Source organism: Pongo pygmaeus, chromosome 9 (genome assembly GCF_028885625.2).
Source record: "Pongo pygmaeus isolate AG05252 chromosome 9, NHGRI_mPonPyg2-v2.0_pri, whole genome shotgun sequence".
Lineage (NCBI taxonomy): Eukaryota > Metazoa > Chordata > Mammalia > Primates > Hominidae > Pongo > Pongo pygmaeus.
The window spans coordinates 10,988,112-11,005,922 of record NC_072382.2 but is presented as its reverse complement, the minus strand read 5'-3'; the positions used below and the strand labels follow the sequence as shown (position 1 = coordinate 11,005,922).

Below are 17,811 nucleotides of genomic sequence, written 5' to 3'. Positions count from 1 at the left end.
CAGTATGCAAGAAAGACAGTGCCTAGGGTGGGCGTGGTGGCTCATGCCTATAATCCCAGCACTTTGGGATGCCGAGGTGGGCAGGTTGCTTGAGCCCAGTAGTTTGAGACCAACCTGGCAATGTAGCGAGGCACCATGTCTGTAGAAAGTTTAAAAATTAGGCCAGGCGCGGTGGCTCATGCCTGTATTCCCAGCTCTTTGGGAGGCCAAGACAGGTGGATCACGAGGTCAGGAGATTGAGATCATTCTGGCTAAAATGGTGAAACCCCGTCTCTACTAAAAATACAAAAATAAAATCAGCCGGGCGTGGTGGCGGGTGCCTGTAGTCCCAGCTACTTGGGAGACTGAGGCAGGAGAATGACGCGAACCCGGGAGGCGGAGCTTGCAGTGAGCGGAGATCGCGCCACTGCACTCCAGCCTGGGTGACAGAGCAAGACTCTGTCTCAAAAAAACAAAAAAAAAAAAAGAAAAGAAAGTTTAAAAATTAGCCAGGTGTGGTGGCATGTGCCTGTGGTCCCAGCTACTTGGGAGGCTGAGGTGGGAGGATAGCTTGAGGCCAGTAGGTCAAGGCTGCCGTGAGCCACAGTTGTACCATTTGCACTCCAGCCTGGAGGACAGAGGAAGACCCTGTCTCAAATACAAACAAACAAGTGAAGTAAGAAAGCACCAGCCCTTGGGATATTTGTTTTGATCCTTTTCCCCAGTAAAAACTTGTTAGCGTGGGAAGTTAGAAAACAGTGTGGTAGATTGATGGCTACTACGGTATTAACTGATAAGACTTAACATATTACTTTGAGAAGGATATTTTCTATTTTAAAAGTAATTCTGGAGTTAACTCTGTCTTTTTTTTTTTTTTTTTTTGAGACAGAGTTTCACTCTTATTGCCCAGGCTGGGGTGCGATGGCGCGACCTCAGCTCACTGCAATCAATGTGTGCCTCCTGGGTTCAAAGGATTCTCCTGCCTCAGCCTCCCGAGTAGCTGGGATTACAGGTGCCTGCCACCACGCTCGGCTAATTTTTTTGTATTTTTTAGTAGAGACGAGGTTTCACCATTTTGGTCAGGCTGGTCTTGAACTCCTGACCTCAGGTGAGCCACTGCGCCCAGCCAAGTTAACTCTGTCTTAACCAAAGAAATCAATTTGCACAGTACAATATTGATTTAAATGACAAGTTAGTACAAGAGATTTTGGAGGGGCCAGGCGTAGCGGTTCACACCTGTAATCCCAGCACTTTGGGAGGCCAAGGCGGGTGGATCACTTGAGGTCAGGAGTTAGAGACCAGCCTGGCCAACATGGTGAAACCCCATCTCTTCTAAAAATACAAAAATTAGCTGGGCTTGATGGTGCCTGCCTGTAGTCCTAGCTACTTGAGAGGCTGAGGCAGGAGAATGGCTTGAACCTGGGAGTTGGAGTTTGCAGTGAGCTGAGATGGCGCCATTGCACTTCAGCCTGGGCAACAAGAAAAAGACTCCATATCAAAAAAAAAAAAAAAGATTTTGGAGGGGGGTCCACCTTTTTCAGTACCCTTTAGTTTAGAACATCACAGCTATTTATTTGTACGTGGGACAGATTCTTCCTGTAGATAGAACAGAATAATTCTAGTCTCATTTTTCAGATTCAGGAAGAGTCCATTGCATCTCCTAAAAATCAGAAAAGTCTGGCCACTTGTTTTTTTCCTTCTCAGATTGTGAGACCAACAGTGGATTTATAGAGGCAGTCTGTGCTCTGAATTGTTCAGCTTACAGATTGAAGTCTATCAACCCTTTGTAGTATCAGGTTATTTGTTTTGTATAAATTATTTTGCTTTTGTTGATTAGCTCTACCAAAAGAATAAAAAACCTCCCAAGGTTTCTCAATCTTACCGCCCTTCTTTATGCCTTCTTTGTACAATGGAAAAGTAGACCAAAAGTATTTGTCATGAAAATTTTTTGTCATTTGCAGTTTGTGGCATGATATGGCTTTTCTGTTTCACTGTTGGCAGTTTTATGCATGTCCTGTAGGATAACTTGATCGTTTTGTTACATATTTATGTGTGTATATATACATCCTGTGTGTGTGTATATATATATATTTATGTAATTTAAAAAATAAAAAGCATGCTGCTTGGCTTGGCTAGCTAATGTGTAATTGTACCTGGTAAACAACTTTTTTCTTTGAAATTCTGATCATAGAGGGATTGAGCTCTCTTTGCTCTGATGAGCCATCTTCAGAAATTATGACTTCTTCCTTTCTTTCATCTTCTGAAATACGTAACACTGGCTTTACAATACTACATGGAGAAAAAAGCAATGTGTTAGGGAGCCAGCCTATTTTAGCCAAAGAAGGAAAAGACCACTTGGATCTTCTAGATATGAAAAAGATGGAAAAGCCTCAGGGGACCAGCAACAACTTATCAGACTCTCCAGTTTCTCTTGCAGCAGAAGTTCATTGTGACCGTCCTTCTATTCCAGCCAGTTTCCCAGAGCATCCTGCTTTTCTCGCAAAGAAAATTGGTCAAGTGGAAGAGCAAATAGTTAAACAGACCAAGAACCCAAATGAGGTATCAAGTAGGGAGGCTAAAACTGCATTGGATGCTGATGACAGATTCACTTTGCTAACAGCCCAGAAACCACCTGCTGAGTACTCTAAGGTGGAAGGCATTTATACATATTCTTTGTCCCCATCCAAAGTTTCAGGAGATGATGTTATTGAAAAGGATTCCCCTGAATCACCATTTGAAGTAATTATTGACAAAGCAGCATTTGACAAAGAATTTAAAGACTCATATAAGGAGAGCACAGATGATTTTGGTAGCTGGTCTGTGCACACTGATAGAGAATCATCCGAAGACATTTCAGAGACTAATGACAAGCTTTTTCCACTGAGAAATAAAGAGGCAGGACGTTACCCAATGTCTGCATTGCTCAGTAGGCAGTTTTCACACACAAATGCAGCACTGGAAGAGGTGTCCAGATGCGTGAATGATATGCATAACTTTACTAACGAAATACTGACTTGGGATCTGGTTCCCCAAGTGAAACAACAGACCGATAAGTCTTCTGACTGCATCAGAAAAACTACAGGACTTGACATGAGTGAATATAATTCAGAAATTCCAGTTGTAAATCTTAAAACTAGCACTCATCAGAAAATTCCTGTATGTTCTATTAATGGGAGCACTCCCATCACTAAATCAACAGGTGATGGGACAGAAGCATCTCTCCTGCAAGAAAATGCTATCACTGGAAAACCTGTACCTGACTCTTTGAATTCCACAAAAGAATTCAGTATCAAAGGTGTGCAAGGCAATATGCAGAAACAGGATGACACACTTGCAGAATTACCTGGATCTCCACCTGAGAAATGTGACTCTTTGGGTTCTGGAGTGGCCACAGTGAAAGTGGTTTTACCTGATGATCACCTGAAAGATGAAATGAACTGGCAGAGCTCTGCATTGGGAGAAATCACAGAAGCTGATAGTTCTGGTGAGTCTGATGACACAGTAATAGAGGACATCACAGCAGATACATCATTTGAAAATAACAAAATTCAGGCTGAAAAACCTGTTTCCATTCCAAATGCTGTTGTAAAAACAGGTGAAAGAGAAATCAAAGAGATTCCCAGTTGTAAGAGAGAAGAAAAAACATCTAAAAACTTTGAAGAATTGGTTAGTGACTCTGAGCCGCATCAAGATCAGCCTGATATTCTTGGAAGGAGTCCAGCTAATGAGGCAGCATGTTCAAAAGTACCCGATATGAATGTCTCCTTAGAAGATGTGAGTGAAGTTGCTCCTGAAAAACCTGTTACTACTGAGAACCCCAAACTTCCTTCAACAGTGTCTCCAAATGTTTTTAATGAGACAGAATTCTCATTAAATGTGACAACATCTGCCTATTTGGAGTCATTACATGGGAAAAATGTTAAACATATAGATGATTCCTCCCCAGAGGACCTGATAGCAGCCTTTACAGAAACCAGAGATAAAGGAATAGTAGATAGTGAAGGAAATGCTTTTGAAGCAATATCAGAGAAGATGACAGACTTTAAAACAACTTCTCCTGTAGAAGTCTTACGTGAAAATGAGTCCGGTGGTTCTGAAATTAAAGACATTGGAAGCAAATACAGTGAACAAAGCAAAGAAACAAATGGAAGTGAGCCTCTAGGTGTTTTCCCTACCCAAGGTACTCCAGTAGCATCTCTCGACTTAGAACAAGAACAGCTCACAATTAAGGCTCTTAAAGAATTAGGTGAAAGACAGGTTGAGAAGTCAACTTCTGCACGGCGTGATGCAGAATTGCCTTCTGAAGAAGCACTGAAGCAAACTTTCACATTTGCTCCAGAATCTTGGCCACAGGGATCATATGACATCCTAGAACGTAATGTCAAGAATGGATCTGATCTTGGGATTTCCCAAAAGCCCACCACTATCAGAGAAACTACTAGGGTAGATGCTGTTTCCAGCCTTAGCAAGACTGAATTGGTAAAAAAGCATGTCCTAGCAAGACTTCTGACAGACTTCTCAGGTAACCATTTATATTAGAATACTGCATGTGGTTAATTCTGTGATCGATTACTTATCAGCGTGCCATTTATGTTAGAGTCTGATTTATACCTACAAAATTATGGCTAGAATACAAATGTAATATACTGTATGATGGGAAAGGCAGATTCTTCTACTGTCTTTTTTTTAAGTGATTGCTTGATTTGGTTTCCTTAATACCAATATTTCCCAAAGCAGTAGACCACTTGGTAACATTAATCTTCCCCTAAAAATTTTTTCTATGCTCGCCGGGTGCGGTGGCTCACACCTGTAATCCCAGCACTTGGGGAGCCGAGACGGGCGGATCACAAGGTCAGGAGATCGAGACCATCCTGGCTAACACGGTGAAACCCCGTCTCTACTAAAAATACAGAAAAATTAGCCAGACGTGGTGGCGGGCGCCTGTAGTCCCAGCTACTCGGGAGGCTGAGGCAGGAGAATGGTGTGAACCCGGGAGGCAGAGCTTGCAGTGAGACAGGATCGCGCCAGTACACTCCAGCCTGGGCGACAGAGTGAGACTCTGTCTCAAAAAAAAAAAAAAAAAAAAAAAAAATTTTTCTGTGCTCCAGTTATATTTCAAGGTACTTCTTTTCTTATAGGTTGGCTCTAGGGTGATATTAGGTGAGAACCTAATATCATCAGGTTCCTACTTGTTTACAAAGCTTGTTTTTAAATCTCCATAATAGTCATACTTTTTAGCACTTGGATTTTTTGATATGTGCCTTGTGGAATCTTAGCAATCAAAGATAAAGGAATTCCTGCTGGGAAAGATAGTAAATGAAACTTTTAATTAATGTGATCATATACTATAGAGATTTTATGCCCTGAAAGTAGGTAACCAGTATTGTAGTACTATTTTGTGAGTAATGCTTAGGAGAACTCATGCATTCTTCTACTTTCTATCTTACTGAATGTTCTTCAGACCAAAACTCATTATTAGATGGTACCAGAAACCCCTTCTCTTGTCTTTTATCTATTTCAAATGATCACTTTTCTAGCAAGTGGCTTTCAGTTAGATTACTGCAAATGCTGTCTATTCTGGGATCTTGGAAAGTACAAGAAAAAAAAAAGGATCTTTCAAACCTCTCTACAAGGGACCCCCATCCTTTAATGTAATACCAAGTTTTACATCTACTGTATGGTCAGTGTTAGGTGCTATGTAGAGGTCTGTGGTTTTTAACCTATTTGATTATAGATCTTTTTTTCAAATGAAATCATACACAGAGTTGTAGTATTTACAAGAAAATTAGGTTTTTGTTAGGCTAAATGTATTTTGTGTTTGATTATACTATTTACGTTTTATAAAGGCATTTTCTTACTGGAGACTGTAGGTAGATTTATCTTTTTAAGTTTTAATATTTAAAATAGATAAATTGTACTTAACCTTACAATGGTATTGTGAGGATTAAATATGAAAATGCAGGTAATACAGTGCCTAGCACATAGTAAATATTCAGTCAGATTTAGCACCAAATAAAGGATATGCTACATAATAAGTACTGGATAATTATTTGTTGAATGAATGATATGAATTATTTCACTAACAATTATCAGTGAAGACATTGAGGCTTTTTGATAAACCAAAAATTTTGAATTACCAATTAAGGATAGCTCTTATACTCTAGTATTTGAAGCTCACTGAATTTGGATTAAAGAGTACTAGGTTCTAATTCTTGCTGTGCTGTGCCTAGAAGTGTGACTTTGAGCAAGTAACTTACATAACCTTTCGGGGGCCTCAGTTTTAGTATCTGTAAAGTGAGGATGTGAAGTGAAGTAGATGGTCTTCAATTATCATTTCAATAATATGATTCTCTGGCTCTGGTACATTCTAGGTTTCTTCCTGAGTTGTCATAATTCTTACAGGTAGTAACTTTTGAGTAATAAGGCATATAGGAATTATGCTACAAGAACTCCAGTGTCTAATTCTGGCAAATTCCTGTTTTAGCATGACCTTAGATGACTAGTCTAATTGGTTCAGCATCTTCCTTCGTTAATGTGATGATCATTATTTTGCCCTGCTTTGTTTTTTGCAGTAAATAAAGTGCTGTGTAAATGCTAATTATTAGTGATTATCAACTGAATTATTTAATCTAGCGTGAGAGATGAAAAGGGCTATGGAAGTTCAGGATATTTGTCACTGACCAAATTCTATGATTAGTGTATATTTTTAGATGATAATTAAAGAAGACTGGTATTCTTTAGACCAAGAAGTTTAAAGTCCTTTCTTGCAGCTTTCAAAAGTGAAAACCTTTTAAAATTGTCTTATTTATGAATAAATCTTTAAAAATGTAATCCATTTCATTGCAGTGAAATAAATAAAAAAAAATATAAACCATTTCAGTAAAACGCATCAGTGTCTATTTTTATTTATCTTTTTTTTTTCTTTTTTTTTAATTTTTTGAAACAGAGTCTCAGACTCTGTTGCCCAGGCTGGAGTGCAGTGGCGCGATCTTGGCTCACTGCAACCTCTGCCTCCAGGGTTCAAGCGACTCTCCTGCCTCAGCCTCCCGAGTAGCTGGGATTACAGGCGTGTGCCACCATGCCCATCTAATTTTTTGTATTTTTACTAGAGATGGGGTTTCACCATGTTGGCCAGGCTGGTCTCTCAAACTCCTGGCCTCAAGTGATCCGCCTGCGTTGGCCTCTCAAAGTGCTGGGATTTACAGGCCTGAGCCACCACACACAGCCAATTGTCTAGTTTTAAATACATGTATCTGCATATTCTTCCTTTCTAAGATAAAAACAGTGCTTTAATTATATTCTGCCTAAAGTTGTTTGGGAAAATAGGCAGAAGAAACAATGAAAGAATTACTGGTTTTCTGTTTGTTTTTGCTATTTTATGGTATATTACATAACAACTTGTAATGAAGCCTTTATCATATTATAGTTGGTTACTGAGTAATTAAGTTATGATAGACTCTCATAGTTTGGGGAAGAAAATCAGATCCGTGCCTCTCACATACCTAGTGTAGTGAAGATAGTTTTTTGTGTTTTAGTATCCAGATTGGCAGGATGCAAGGAAATAAGCATATAGTTTGGTGAAGTACATGTAAATTGTTACAGCCTTTCTGGAAGGCGGTTGGCAATATGTAACAGACCTAGAATTGCCCTAGCAATCTTGTTTTTAGGAATTTATTCTTTTTTTATTTTTTTTTTTTTTTGAGACAGAGTCTCGCTCTGTCACCCAGGCGGGAGTGTGGTGGTGCAATCTTGGCTCACTGCGAGCTCTGCCTCCCGGGTTCACGCCATTCTCCTGCCTCAGCCTCCTGAGTAGCTGGGACTACAGGTGCCTGCTACCACGCCCGGCTAATTTTTTGTATTTTTTAGTACAGACGGGGTTTCACCATGTTAGCCAGGATGGTCTCGATCACCTGACCTCGTGATCCGCCCACCTCGGCCTCCCAAAGTGCTGGGATTACAGACGTGAGCTACCGTGCCTGGCCCTTTTTTTTTTTTTTTTTTTTTTTTTTTTTTTTTTTTTTTTTAAAGACAGAGTCTCACTCTGTTGCCCAGGCTGGAGTGCAATGGCACGATCTCGGGCCACTGCAACCTCCACCTCCCGAGTCCAAGCGATTCTCCTGCCTCAGTCTCCCGAGTAGCTGGGATTACAGGTTCCTGCCACCACGCCCGACTAATTTTTTGTATTGTTAGTAAAGACGGAGTTTCACTATGTTGGCCAGGCTGGTCTCGAACTCCTGACCTCGTGATCCGCCCGCCTCGGCTTCCCAAAGTACTGAGATTACAGGTGTGAGCCACGGCACCCAGCTGGAATTTATCCTTTTTTAAAAATATGCAAAAATAACTACACAGATGTTCGTTATAGCGCTGTTTATGATAGTGGCAGATATCTCAGTGTCTTAACAATTAGAGATTCGTTGAGTATATTATGGTATAATTGTGCAATCGAATATTACACAATCATTGAAGTTGTTAAAGTTTTTTTTTTTTTAAGACATGGAAAAATATAGAAAAGTACAAAGGCAGCCTACACCCATATCTTCTCTGTATGTAGAATTAATTTATGTTAATTGTTAGCATTGGTAGTCATATTTGCTTCCAAACTGAAGGACTCTTTGATTATCACCTGGCCACTCCCTCCATCTCCCCTTCCCCAGACTAACACCGTCATGGACCTGGTACATCCTTCCAGTTTATTTTAAATAAATGTGTTTGTATCGTTTTGTGCTTTTTAACCATTCATTCATGTTATCATGTTTGTTGTATAACTTTTTCCATTCAACATTAGGTTTTTAAACTTCTTTCATGTTGGAATTTATATAATTTATTCATTTTAACAGCTATGTAGTAATCCATTGTATGAATATATTATTTTCTTTTGATAAGGATTTAGATTCTTTCCTATTTTTGACTATTATAGACAGTGCTGAAGTTAACGTTCTTTTTTTTTTTTTTTTTTTTTACTTTTACTTTTTCTTTTTTGAAATGGAGTTTCGCTCTGTTGCCCAGGCTGGAGTGCAGTGATGCAATCTCCACTCACTGCAAGCTCCGCTTCCTGGGTTCATGCCATTCTCCCGCCTCAGCCTCCTGAGTAGCTGGGACTACAGGCGCCCGCTACCACGCCCAGCTAATTTTATTTTTGTATTTTTAGTAGAGTCGGGGTTTCACCGTGTTAGCCAGTATGGTCTCAATCTCCTGACCTCGTGATCTGCCCGCCTTGGCCTCCCAAAGTGCTGGGATTACAGGCGTGAGCCACCGCGCCCGGCCTGAAGTTAATGTTGTTATACTTGTCTGTTTTTACACATATGTGAATATTTCTCCAGTGTTAGGGTGCTACTGCTTACCAGTTTTACTTCTAGCTCTGTGCCTTATTTTTCTAGTTACTGTCAAAGTTAGTGTCTTCTGTTATGTAAAAATGTTCGTAATTTATTAGTAAAAACTACATTGTTGAGCACCCTGCAGATGGTGGGTGCTAACTGGAATGAAAAGAGTTACAAAACAAGGGATACAAAATAATTCCTATCTTGGTATCATTTAAAGTGAATCTATGGCTAGAAAGATTCCATAAAGAAAAAAAAATGAATCTATATACCTACATATACAAGGAATCTGAAGTAATTTTTAAAAGCAATGTCAGAATGGTTTTCTTTTCTTATGGCCAAGTAGTCTTTTACTGGACCTGACCTTCCTGAATATAACTGGACAAAATTTTTAAAAAACAAAGACCTGAACGCACTGGAGGATGAACGGGAGCAGTCAGATTCTGAAAGAGAGTTGACACATGTAAGAAGAGACAGCATGAAATTAGTTTTTTATTTTTATTGCTTTTAGCTAGAGGACAGGCTGAAGTGGGCACCTGACAGGTTGGCTCAAACCTTCATAGAAAACCTAAGCAGTGGACGGAATTTGGGTCAGCCACAACCATTGAGTCAGTGGAATGTAACGGGAGGAGGAATCTTGGAAAGGAGAGATCCAGAGAGTGACAGCCTAAAATTCTGCAGATAAAATAAACTGTGTTTAAGCCTCTGTTTAGTTGTGAACCACACTTAACGCACAGAAGATTGTAAGCAGCACAGTTAGAGATGAAAGAAGTGAACTGGGCCGGGTGCAGTGGCCCACACCTGTAATCCCAGCACTTTGGGAGGCCAAGGCGGGTGGATCACGAGCTCAGGAGTTCAAGACCAGCCTGGCCAAGCTGGTGAAACCCCGTCTCTACTAAAAATACAAAAATTAGCCGGGCATGTTGGCAGGCGCCTGTAATCCCACCTACTCGGGTGGCTGAGGCAGGAGAATCGCTTGAACCCCGGGGCTGGAGGTTGCAGTGAGCCAAGATTGCGCCATTGCACTACAGCCTGGGTGACAGAGTGAGACTCCGTCTCAAAAAAAAAAAAAAAAAAAAAAGAAGAAGTGAACTGAGTTTGTAGTTTGAAGGCTAGGCACAGTGGCTCATGCCTGTAATCCCAGCACTTCAGGAGGCTGAAGCAGGTGGATCACTTGAGCCCAAGAATTCAAGGCCAGCCTGGGCAGCATGGTGAAACCCCATCTCTACTAAAAAATACAAAATTAAGCCAGGCGTGGTGGCCTGTGCCTGTAGTCCCTGAGCCCAGGGAGGTCAGGGGTGCAGATCACACCACTGCACTCCAGCCTGGGTGACAGAGTAAGACTCTGTCTTGAAAAAAAAAGTTTGCAGTTTGAATCTAACCAAATTTATTACATGCTAAAACAAAAGTAATGAAACTCTCCAGAGGAATAGAACACAGTCTGGAATTTGTACAGCATAATATTCACAATGTCCAGGATATAATCCAAAACTACATGTTTTAAGAACCAAGAAATTATAACTCAGTCTGAAGAAAAAGAGACAGTCGATAGAAACTAACTGCATATGTTGGAATTAGGAGTCAGGGGTTTTAAGGGTTTTCATTTTAATCACTCAGAGAAGTAAAGGGAGATATTCTTGTATTGAATAAAAAAGAAAATCTCAATCTAGAAATGGAAACAAAAAAGAGTCAGATGGGAATTCTAGAACTGTAAAATATAACCACTGAAATTAAAATTCACCAGGTGACCTTAACAGCAAAATGGAGATGACAGGGGAAGAAGCTGGTGAACTTGATAGAATACTAAAGAACAGAAAGAAAACATGTTTTTTAAAAGTATCACCAGAGCTTCAGAACCCTGTGGGACAATATCAAAAGACCTAACTTTGGCCAAGCACAGTGGCTCACGCCTGTAATCCCACCACTTCAGCACTTAGGGAGGCCGAGGCAGGAGGATCACTTGAGCCCAGGAATGCGAGACCTGCAAAACCTACCTTTTATAATTGGAGTCCTAGCAGGAGAGGAAAGTGAGAGACTGGAGAAGGACATATTTAAAGATAAAATGGCCGAAATTTTCTTAAATTTTATGAAAGGCACATTTACTGATGAAAGACGCTCATCAAATACCACCTACTAGGATAATTACAAAGAAAACCATACCTTGGTGTATGTGTCGGGGTCCCCAAGATAAACATCAGGGCCAGTGATTTGCTAGAAGGACCCATAGGACTCATAAACTGTAAACTAGCAGTTAATGGTTTATTACAGCAAAAGGACATAGATTAGAATTGGCCAGAGGAAAAGACACACGGGATAAAATCTAGGAGAGAACAGATGCAAGCTTCCAGGTGTTGAATGGAGTCATACAGGGATGTACTTAATTCTTTTACAGTGATGCATGATAAAATGTGCAAAGTATTCCCAACCAAGGAAGCTCTTTCAGTCTTTGGTGTCTAGCACGGCATGCAGTGCCCATATGACTGAGCTCAGCTACTCAGACCCCAGATCCCCCAGAGCAAAAACATGTACTGGCAATAAATCATATTGTTAGGATAAATTTATCTGATACAGCATGGCCTAAGACCTCAGGCATGCAAAAATACTTATCAAGCAGAATATTCAAAAGGCTCAGAGGCCATCTCCAAGGAGCCAGCAAAGGGCTAGTCCTGAAGACAGACCTTTCTTTGGCATGTACAGGGCTTGGCATTTTAGGCCTGCTGAGTTTTAACCCTTTCCTCTACAGTATATCATAGTCAAGTTGCTGAAAACCAAAAATAAGGAGAAAATCTTGAAAGCAGCTAGAGAAGAGGCCGGGCGCGGTGGCTCACGCCTGTAATCCCAGCACTTTGGGAGGCCGAGACAGGTGGGTCACAAGGTCAGGAGTTGGAGACCAGCCTGACCAACATGGTGAAACCCCATCTCTACTAAAAATACAAAAATTAGCTGGGCATGGCGGTGCACACCTGTAATCCCAGCTACCCGGGAGGCTGAGGCAAGAGAATCACTTGAATCCAGGAGGCGGAGGTTGCAGTGAGCCAGGATTACGCCACTGCACTACAGCCTGGGCGACAGAGCGAGACTCCGTCTCAAAAAAAAAAAAAAAAAAACGAAAGTAGCTAGAGAAGAATGACACAGGGAAATGACAATTATAATTAGAGCTTACTTCTTACTAGAAACCACAGAGGCTAAAAGGCAGTGGAGTAACGTCTTTTAAAGTGCCCAACAGGGAAAAAAAACCTGTCAACCCAGGTTTGTGTATTCAGAAAAAAAAAAAAAAAAACCCTGCAAGATTAAAAGACAAGACATTTTTAGATAAAAGAAAACTAAAAGAATTCTACCAGAAGACCTGCACTACAAGAAATGCTAAAGGAAGTTTTTCAGATTAAAGGAAAGTGATACCAAATAAAAACTCAGACCTTTAGGAAGGAATGAAGAGAATTGGAAGTGGTAAACACCTGGGTGAATATGAAAGGCTTATTTTTTTCTTCTTAATTTCTTAAAATATATAGGGTTGCTTAAAGCAAAAATTGTAATAACGTGTAGAGGTTATGATGTTTATTTCTTATGACAATTATAACAGAAAAAAACAAGAGTATATGGACTTGTACTATAGCAAAGGTTTCTGCCTTTTTTGTTTTGTTTTGGAGACAGGCTCTGGCTCTGTGGCTTTGTATCTCAGGCTGGAGTGCAGTGGTGCAATCATGACTCACTGCAACCTAGACCTCCTGGGCTCAAGCAATCCTCGTGCCTCAGCCTCACATGTACCCAGGACCACAGGTGCATGCCACCACACCTAGCTAATTTTTTTATTTTTTTAGTAGAGACAGAGTCTCATTATGTTGCCAACACTGGCATTGATCTCCTGGGCTCAAGTAATCCTCCCACCTTGGCCTCCCAAAATGCTGGGATTGTAGGCATGAGCCACTATGCCCAGCCTGTTTCTACATTTTTAATGTAATGGTACTATAAATATATGTATATATATTTGGAGACAGGGTCTCACTCTGTCACCCAGGCTGTAGTGCAGTGAGTGGCATGAACACGGCTCACTGTACCTCAACCTCCCAGGCTCAAGCAATCCTCCCACTTCACCTTTTTGGGACTATAGGTATATGCCACAATGCCCAACTAGTTTTTAAATTAATTTTATTTTTATTTATTTTTTGAGACAGTCTCACTCTGTCACCCAGGCTGGAGTGCAGTGGCGTGATCTCAGCTCACTGCAACCTCTGCCTTCCGAGTGCAAGGGATTCTCCTCCCTCAGCCTCCCAAGTAGCTGGGATTACAGGCACTCACAACCACGCCTGGCTTATTTTTGTATTTTTAGTAGAGATGAGGTTTCACCATGTTTGCCAGGCTGGTCTCAAACTCCTGACCTCTAGCGATCCACCCTCCTTGGGCTCCCAAAGTGCTGGGATCGTAGGCGTGAGCCACCGCACTTGGCCAAAAGATGTTATTTAAATATAAAGACACAGGTTGAAAGTAAATGGATGGAAAAGATACCCCAAAAAATTTATAAATGTATGCCATGCAAAAAGCATAAGAAGATGAAAGCTTTTACCAGAAATAAATAAGGGACATCTTATCATGATAAAAGATATCAGGAAGTCTTGACAGTTATGAGTGTGTATGTGCCTAATAGTAGCTTCAAAATACACAAAGCAAAAATTGACAGAATTGGCTGGGCAATGGCCCATGCCTGTAACCCCAACATTTTGGGAGGCCAAAGTGAGAAGATCACTTGAGGCTAGTTTGAGACCAGCCCGGGCAACATAACCCATAACGCAACATAACCTTACCCTGGAGTTTTTTTATAGAGACCCCATCTCTACAAAAATTCAAAAATTAACTGGTTTGGTGGCATGCATCTGTAGTCCCAGCTACTCAGGAGGCTGAGGCGGAGGATTGCTTGAGCCTAGGAGGTGGAGGCTGCAGTGAACCATGATCACACCACTGCACTCCAGCCTGGTGACAGAGTGAGACCCTGTCTCCCAAAAAGGCAGAATTAAGGAGAGATATTGGCAATCTGTAATAATAATTGGAAAATTTAATACCTCTTTCTCAGCAGTTAACTAGACACACACATGTATCTGAAGAGTACAATCAACAAATTTGACTTAAATGGTGTTTATAGAACACTACTCCCTACAGTAGCAGAATACACATTATTTTACAAGTGTATAAGGTATGCATTCATCAGTATCGATAATATACTACTAGGCCCACAAAACAACTCAGCAAATTTCAAAGGATTTTTTATTTATTTATTTATTGGAGACACAGTTTCACTCTGCCTCGCAGGCTGGTGTGCAGTGGTGCTATCTCAGCTCACTGCAACCTCCGCCTCCCGGGTTCAAATGATTATTGTGCCTCAACTTCCCGAGTAGCTGTGATCACAGGCGTGCACAACCACGCCCAGCTAATTTTTGTATTTTAAGTAGAGACAGGATTTCACCATGTTTGCCAGGTTGGTCTCGAACTCCCAACCTCAAGTGATCTGCCCACCTTGGCCTCCCAAAGTACTGGGATTACAGGCGTGAGCCACTGTGCCCGGCCAAATTTCAAAGGATTTAAATCATACAAAATATGTTCTAAGGCCATAATGAATTTAAGCTTTAAATTAATGAAGATATCTGTGATGAAGACAACAATAAGATATCTAGGAAAATTCCCAAATATTTGGAAATTAAGCAAGACACTTTTACCTAATCTATAGATCAAAGAAGAAATCACAAGAAAAATATTAAGTGATTTAAACTGAATCACTTAAACTGAACAATGAAAATAAATCAAACTTGTGGAATACAGTGCTGAGAGGGAAATGTATATAGCTTTATTTGTTTTATTTTTTATTTTTTATTTTTTTGAGATGGAGTCTCACTGTCACCAGGCTGGAGTGCAGTGGCACAATCCCGGCTCACTGCAACCTCTGCTTCCCGGGTTCAAGCGATTCTGCTGCCTCAGCCTCCCGAGTAGCTGGGATTACAGGCGTGTGCCACTACGCCCAGCTAATTTTTGTAGTTTTAATAGAGATGGGGTTTCACCATGTTGGCCAGGATGGTCTCGATCTCTTGACCTTGTGATCCGCCCGCGTTGGCCTCCCAAAGTGCAGGGAGCCACCGTGCCCGGCCAGGTATATAGCTTTAAATGCTTATATTGGAAAAGACAAAAAATCTAAAACAGTGATCTAAGGTTCGAACTTGAAAATCTAGAAAAAAAAGAGCAAAGTAAACCCAGTAAGTAGAAAGAAAGAAGAAAAGAGCTGAAATCAATGGAATCAAAGAACAAACAATAGAAAAAATTAACAAAGCCAAAATTTGGTACCTGAAAAGTTCAACAAAATTATTTTTTATTTTTTTGGAAACGGGGTCTTGCTCAGTCACCCAGACCGAAGTGCAGTAGCATGATCATAGCTCACTGTAATCTCAAACTCCTGGGCTTCAGCGATCCTCCTGCCTCAGCCAAGTAGCTAGGACTACAGGCAAGCATCTAGGACTACAGGCATGCACTATCACACTTTATTAATTTTTTAAAACTTTTTGTAGAAATGGGGTCTCATTATGTTGCTCGCACTGGTCTCGAACTCCTGGCCTCAAGTGATCCTCCCACCTTGGCCTCCTAAAGCACTGGGATTATAGGTGTGAGCCACTTTTGGCCAAAATTATTTCTTGACTGGACAAGAAAAAAAAAACACAGATTACCAATATCAAGCATGAAAAAAGGGTTTTCCATTCAGATCCTACAGATATTAAAAGAACAGTAGATTATTATGAACAATTTTATGCCAACAGATTTATCAACTTAGAGAAATGGACAAAATCCTTGAAAAATACTACTTAACGCTAACACAATTTATATGAAAGAAATTAAATTCAGTATCAAAACTCTTTCCACAAAGAAATTCCAGGCCCAGAGGTTTCCCTGGAGAATTCTTCGAAGCATTTAAGGAAAAAGGAGAGGAGAATACTTCCCAATTTATGAACTAGTATATATGTCATATATAATACATATGTATAGAGTAATACCAAAACTGGACAAAGACATGGCAAACACAATTATAGACTAATATTCTTCATGAACGTAAATGAAAAATCCTTCAGAAGATATTAGCAGATCATACCAGCAACATATAAAATAATGCATCATGGCTAAGTAGGGTTTGTTACAGGATATACAGGATACAAGGTTGTTTTAAGATTAAATAATCAGGGCTGGGCTCAGTGGCTCACGCCTATAATCCTAGCACTTTGGGAGGCCGAGGCAGGTGGATCACTTGAGGTTAAGAGTTCAAAACCAGCCTGGCCAACATGGTGAAACCCTATCTCTACTAAAAATACGAACAAAAAAGTCTGGGCGCAGTGGCTCACGCCTGTAATCCCAGCACTTTGGGAGGACCGAGGCAGGCACATCATGAGGTCAGGAGGGAGGACCGAGGCGGGCACATCATGAGGTCAGGAGATCGAGACCATCCTGGCTAACACAGTGAAACCCCGTCTCTACTAAAAACACAAAAAATTACCCGGGCGTGGTGGCACGCACCTGTAGTCCCGGCTACTTGGGAGGCTGAGGCAGGAGAATCGCTTGAACTCGGGAGGTAAAGGTTGCAGTAAGCCGAGGTTGCACCACTGCACTCCAGCCTGGGCAACAGAGACTCTATCTCAGAATAAAAAAAAAAAAGATTGGGTAATCAGTATAATTCACCACATTAACAATGAAGAAAAACTGTGGCATAAGTTCAGTTCATAAAAAGTGTTTGAAAATGTTTGGCTGAGTGCAGTGGCTCATTCCTGTAATCTCAACCCTCTTGAGCCTAGGAGTTCAAGACCAGCCTAGACAACAAAATGAGACCCTGTCTCTACCAACCCCCCCAAAAAAGAAAAGGAAAAGAAAAATTAGCTGGGTGTGGTGGTGGTGGTGTGTGTCTGTAGTCCCAGCTACTCGGGAGGCTGAGGCAGGAGGATTGCTTGGACCCAGGAGGTTGAGGCTGGAGTGAGCCATGACTGTACAGCTGCACTCCAGCCTGGGTGACAGAACAAGACCTTGCCTCAAAAAAAAAAAAAAAAAAAAAAAACCACATATGTATATATGCATATACACGCAGACACACATACATATACACACACATTCAGTGAGATCCTGTTTCTAAAATTTTTAAATAAAAAGTTCGATATCCTTTTCTGATAGAATTTTCTACAAACAAGGAATAGAAGGTAATCCCCCTCAGTCTAATAAACAGCATCTGTTGAAAACTACAGCTGATGTCTTCCTTAATACTGAAATGCTGAACACTTTCCCCTGAAGATTGGGTACAATGTTCACTCTCACCATTTGTATACAACATCATACTGGAGGTCGCTTTGGGAGGCCGAGGTGGGCAGTTCATTTGAGGTCAGGAGTTTGAGACCAGCCTCACCAACATGGTGAAACCCCCATCTCTACTAAAAATACAAAAATTAGCCAGGTGTGGTAGTGCACACTTGTAATCCCAGTACTCAGGAGGCTGAGGGAGGAGAAT

General features: G+C 40.9%; 1 protein-coding gene across 3 annotated transcripts in view; it reads left to right on the top strand.

Moving 5' to 3' along the window:
- Positions 1-17,811, top strand: part of RTN3 (reticulon 3) — a 78,808-nt gene that overhangs the window by 35,153 nt on the left and 25,844 nt on the right. Inside the window, exon 3 of one of the 3 annotated variants that reach the window (XM_054441265.2) lies at positions 2,171-4,501. The exons of the other annotated variants lie outside the window; for them this stretch is intronic. Within the exon in view, the coding sequence (XP_054297240.1) occupies positions 2,171-4,501 (2,331 nt within the window). The remainder of the gene's footprint in view (positions 1-2,170; positions 4,502-17,811) is intronic. 3 annotated transcript variants of the gene reach the window in all.